The following is a 5,723-nucleotide window of genomic DNA, read 5'->3' on the forward strand; positions in this document are numbered from 1 at the left end:
ACCGATAAAGAACGTTCGTACTAGCTATTTTTCTCTTATCCATGGAGGGAGCCTATGAAAGTTGTCTGGGGATATCAACGAAAATACCATCAGACACAGTCCTAGTTTTAGTCATCTTTTGCTTCCTTTAATTGATAGAAATAGCTTAATTATCCGCGCAAAAAAAAGGGCTGTAGCTGAAACTACTATCCCGTTGACAGAGACATTTTGATCTTAATATTGATGCCAGAGAGGTGCTCAAGTCGAAGTCTTGAGTTTTGGTAAAATCGCTGATCTTTTCGTGACAAATTTACCGGAAGTATATATATATGTATATATATATATATATATATATATATATATATATATATATATATATATATATATATACATACATATATATATGCATATGCATATATATATATATATATATATATATATATATATATATATATATATATATATATATATATATATATATATATGAAATGTGTGTGTGTGGGGGGGAGGGCATCTCCGAGTTAGGACCATCCTTTACCTTATAGTCTTAAATATGAAAAAGAAAAATTCTTTTGATAATAGAAAGTAAGTTAAGTTACGATTAGCAAGCAGCATTAGAGAAGGAGCTGTGTGTTGGTCATATAAAAATTAAGTTACTATTTAATTTATTTAAACAATCGACACGATATGCATACTGGTCTTGGGCTTTGTGTAATTGGCTCATAAATAATCACTCTTGTTAACGGAATAAGAGAAAAGAAGAAAATCAAGTATTAGAGAAGTATTTCTTGCATCCAATTTGCCTGCTTTGTAGGAGGTCGCTTGCAGGGTTTGAAAGCCTTTCCACTGTTTATATCTTTTACGATGACCAGTATGAGTGAAATGATACTCACCATGTGGCCAATGAAATGGATGAATATACGCATTTGTAAATGCGGCTGTACGCAAGCAATGACGTAAATTTGTTAAATACGTTAGTATGAATCAATACGTACAAGATATGAAACACGTTTGAATCTTGACATAACAATAGTTCCCATAATTTTTACTAATCCCCCCCCCCCTCTCTCTCTCTCTCTCTCTCTCTCTCTCTCTCTCTCTCTCTCTCTCTCTCTCTCTCTCTGTTCTGATCATATTGAATCATATATCCTTTGGTTGATATCCAGTTTGTCATGTTGAATCATCAGTAGATATGTCCGTTTTATATGCGAGTATACACTGATACAAAAGAGAGAGAGAGAGAGAGAGAGAGAGAGAGAGAGAGAGAGAGAGAGAGAGAGAGAGAGAGAGAGAGAGAGAGTGAGTATTCGTCAGACTTCCTTCTACCTACTAAAGGTAACCGGACCTAACGGGAGCGAGTCTAGAACAAGTTAGAGGTATTGAAGTGTTGTTACAGATATTTGGTTTATATGCCAAACACGGAGGAGATTCTTAGGGGGAGAGTTGTATATATATATATATATATATATATATATATATATATATATATATATATATATATATATATATATATATATATATATATATATGTGTGTGTGTGTGTGTGTGTGTGTGTGTGTGTGTATGTGTGTGTGTGTATTTGCACTAGCTTGGTGGCATCTGGCTTACATGAAAGAAAGAATAGAGAAAGAATACAAAAAGAACTATTATCAGATGTGGCACATAGTTAATGGTATACACCATAAGCAAAATTACCTATTTCGGAACCCATGTTGGGTCACCTATTGGGTCCTGCTTTATACATCTAAATATGTGTACAAGTATATGAAAATGCTCCTGATGCTATGTCGGCAAATATTAATGATATATATATATATATATATATATATATATATATATATATATATATATATATATATATATATATATATATATATATATATATATATATATATATATATATATATATATATATATAGTGTATAACAAAGAAATTATAATCTAATTACATATTCTTAATTCCATCTTTACGAGCAGTAATTCTTTAATAGTTAATCACTTGTACAGTACAATGAAAGGGATCTTTTAAAAATAAATAGGTAGCATGAATGACAGTGGTACTTGCAATATTCAATTATAATTTTTCCCAATATTGTGTAGATTTGTATTGACACATTCACGACTATAAATGTATAAATATGTACACATTGTTTATTAAGGAAAAACATGGTAGTTTATGTTCCTACATCGAGTTCCAATTTGCAAGTCTTTCAGGTAGAAATTTTATTTTTCAAGATTCTTTTCCTTAATGGTATTCGTAAGTAGCCTCTTCTTCAGGAATTCTTGTTTCAGCAACGTTTAATCAACGGGTTCAATTCATGACTGCCTCTCCACCGCAGCTTGCCAGCTTTTTCTGTGACATTTTCCCCATATTCAACTCGCATTGCAACTTTATTCGTGTACTGTACGTACTTCAATGCATCGCGTTGCATAAGGATTCTTTCCCTCTCTTAAACTCATTTATTGTCGTTGCTGTAATTTCAATCCTTGTCCCATTAGCTCAGGTCCAGATATAAGCCATCCATCTGTGACCACATATTTTTCTCCATTCTTGGAACTTTGAAAATTCTAGTTTTGCATGACAGGGCTTTGCCCTAAAATATCAAATAGATAACGATTCGTTCAGCTCTTTCGAAGAAATGCAGTCTGCAGATGGCAATATCAATAACGTGCACATTGTAGTCGTCACCAACGTCGGGAAAGTCTCAAGGAATCTAGAATGCTAATTTCGACATACGGATTTTAGTTTCAAACACCTGGCACAATGATACGATCGTCTGTAATCTATTATTTTTCAATCACATGCGGGTTTTAAACATAACCCATGCATATATGTAGTTATATGTATATGTATGTTGTCGAATCTGTTTTTATTTCTTAATGAGGGAAAAAATAGCACATTTTCCTTGCGTTGAAACAACTGTATAAGGATTCCCTCAACAGAATTCGCGCCAGATATCCTCTCACATGTTTCTTCTTGTTCTGTTCTTTTTTTCTTAAATGTTCTTCTTTTGCTGTTGCTTTACCGTTGTCTACAGCTTTCGATGAAGGAGGCTCAAAATCTACGGGGTGAAGGAATTGTAAATGAATAAATTATGTTGTAAAATCTTTATCGTAAGTTGAATATCTATAAAACCCCTGAATATAAGCATAAATACAGTATGTGAATATTTGCGTATACTTATGCAAGTTCATAAAGTGCACACACAAACCCCTTGATATATATATATATATATATATATATATATATATATATATATATATATATATATATATATATATATATATATTACAGTATATATTCATATATATACTTGTGTGTGCGCACATTAACCAAGCATTTACGATATGCTTTTTAGATTACATAATAAAGTTCAAACTTACCTGCTAGCGGACTTGTATATTAGCTTGCTCGGAGTGTGCATGAGCATGGGCGTGAGCGTGGGCGTGGCTAGTCGTAGGGACTCGGAAAGCCCTCTGTTTCTCTTCGAACTCCCGAAGGCGAGCTTTGTATTTCTCGATTTCTTCTCGCAGGACTCGATCTTCCTCCTAAAGGAAAAGGAGACATCCGTAAGCATGGTGTCTTTAAACGAGTAGAATACTATACATTGCATGGAGGAGAGATAGATAGATGGATAAATTGATTGCCAGAGAGAGAGATTTGCATTTCCTTGTCCCAGAAATTGTGTCAAGAAGGGAGCATACAATTGGAAGCTATTATAAAGATATAACTTTAAGAAGAAAACGTATTGTTTTTTCTTGAAGAATTTGAAATCACAGCCCGTCATGTATAATCTTGAGGAGTTAAGTAGTATATGCAAAGAAGGACCCTTGCCCCCTCTCGAGTTTAATTCCCTAGTTATGCCGTAAGATATAATTAGTGTAATTCGTGATTTTATGAATAAAAATTAACATCTTGTATGCAAATGGCCAAGGAACCTGTCATAACAACCCCATTATTCAGTAACAATGGTTGAAAAGTTTTATAGCTAAGAATTAGCAGCGAGATCTAAACGAGGCGAAAGACATGCTGAAAACATTTTAAGATTCATCGGGTTTGTTAATTAAGAAGGTCATCTGTGGTATGAATACATTAATGAGGTTAGCTTGGCCTAGGACATGATTCATGATGGACCACGACTATCCGTACACTAATTGGCTTAATTAAACATTCAGAGGGCGAAGGGTTTTTGGTTTATATAACTCCGGAATTATGTGTTCAGAAACAGTTGGACACAATGTCAGTGAACGTTCACTTGTTTGTTGTCAAACGCAAATTAATCACCAGTATTTCTCACCTTAATGTCTTTCTGATAGTTAATGACATCCATCTATTTTATTCATTAATATAATAATAACACACAACTTCTAGAGCTTTTTTTTATCTTGAAAACCAAAGCGCATTTCACGTTATACAAGGCAGTTCTGTGTGCTTCTTGCAACTAGGATATATAATTGTTTTTTTTTTTTTTTTTTTTTGACACTGTTTCTTCCGGTTTTGTACCTTCATCGAATTTGAGAGGCTTCTCTCATCATGAGCTCTAGAATTTCACTTATACAAACAACGTGTTTTCTCTACAGTCTCTATGTACGGTCCATAACCAGACTCCAATTGTAAAGACAAAATACTTTTATCCACTTATCCTCAATAGACATTTTATTCAAAGAATTCCGTTTCTCCTCTTACATTTCTTATTATGACTTATGTAGCTAAAATTTTCTTGCATTATGGTGGTACAGTATATGTATAATTTCATATAGCCCGAATCCTTCTCTTCCTTTTTAAATAAAGAAACTTTTAAGAGACCTTTTTAGAGGCATAAAAAAAGAAACAATCATATTTCCTTCTAACACAAGAGAAAATTTAATTCAGAGAATGTTTTCTCTTTGTGGTCTACAAAACTCCAGAGGCTCACGCCCAAAGACGCATAATCTTGAGAACTGAATGTTCTCTTCTCTTTTTCTTAAGCACACACGGATTTATTGTGGCATGATGATCATTACAGAGATATGAGAAATATAATTTAATGGTGAATAAAACGATATTGCAGTTACCTCGTAACCCTTCATTAAATTTATTAAAACTTATCTCCATCTCTTCAGAGAAAAAAGTTGAAAAAACGAGATACCATCACCGTAAATTGTGCTTAATTATAGTTATTATCTGGTACGAAATAATAGTTTTGTTAAATTAACTGCGGTTAAAACACAACTTGTTATAGTTTTGTTTGTCTTTTTGGGCTCAGCTGCTTGATTACTTTAGGATTATTTTTATATGCGTATCTGCGTCCGGTTTAATTTATATTTAATAGGGGGTCTTACTCTTTTTTTTTGGCAAATACAGAATTGTGTGTATTTTCAGTTTACATTTCATAGCGCATTCAAATATCTGCGCCTATTTACGAGTAGGAAAGAGAGAGAGAGAGAGAGAGAGAGAGAGAGAGAGAGAGAGAGAGAGAGAGAGAGAGAGAGAGAGAGAGAGACTTACTGCGGCATTTTCTTCATCGAACTCTAAGCATCCAACGCCATCAAGCCTCTCGAGATCGACATATCCTCTCCACCTGACGCAGACACCGTTCATGATGAAGGGAGACCTCAAATGCACCTGAGGAAGAAAAGATGAAAGCATATGTTAGTAGTAATTAGGAAACTTTCACTCATGAATTACGTACTCTGTAATCATCTTGGAAACATAATTATAAATATATACACATATATACATACATATATATATATATATATAT

The 5,723-nt window shown here is 33.4% G+C and overlaps 1 protein-coding gene across 1 annotated transcript in view; it reads right to left on the bottom strand.

The window, feature by feature from the left end:
- Nucleotides 1-2,409: 2,409 nt before the first annotated feature.
- The window catches only part of LOC137644927 (protein big brother-like), a 51,530-nt gene continuing 48,216 nt past the window's right edge, over nt 2,410-5,723 (bottom strand). Inside the window, exons 4-6 of the mRNA XM_068377803.1 lie at nt 5,468-5,584; nt 3,364-3,528; nt 2,410-3,041 (exon numbers count right to left, since the gene is read on the bottom strand). Coding sequence (XP_068233904.1) covers nt 3,367-3,528; nt 5,468-5,584 — 279 coding nt within the window. The 3' untranslated portion in view covers nt 2,410-3,041; nt 3,364-3,366. The remainder of the gene's footprint in view (nt 3,042-3,363; nt 3,529-5,467; nt 5,585-5,723) is intronic.

This window comes from Palaemon carinicauda, chromosome 8, assembly GCF_036898095.1.
Source record: "Palaemon carinicauda isolate YSFRI2023 chromosome 8, ASM3689809v2, whole genome shotgun sequence".
NCBI lineage: Eukaryota > Metazoa > Arthropoda > Malacostraca > Decapoda > Palaemonidae > Palaemon > Palaemon carinicauda.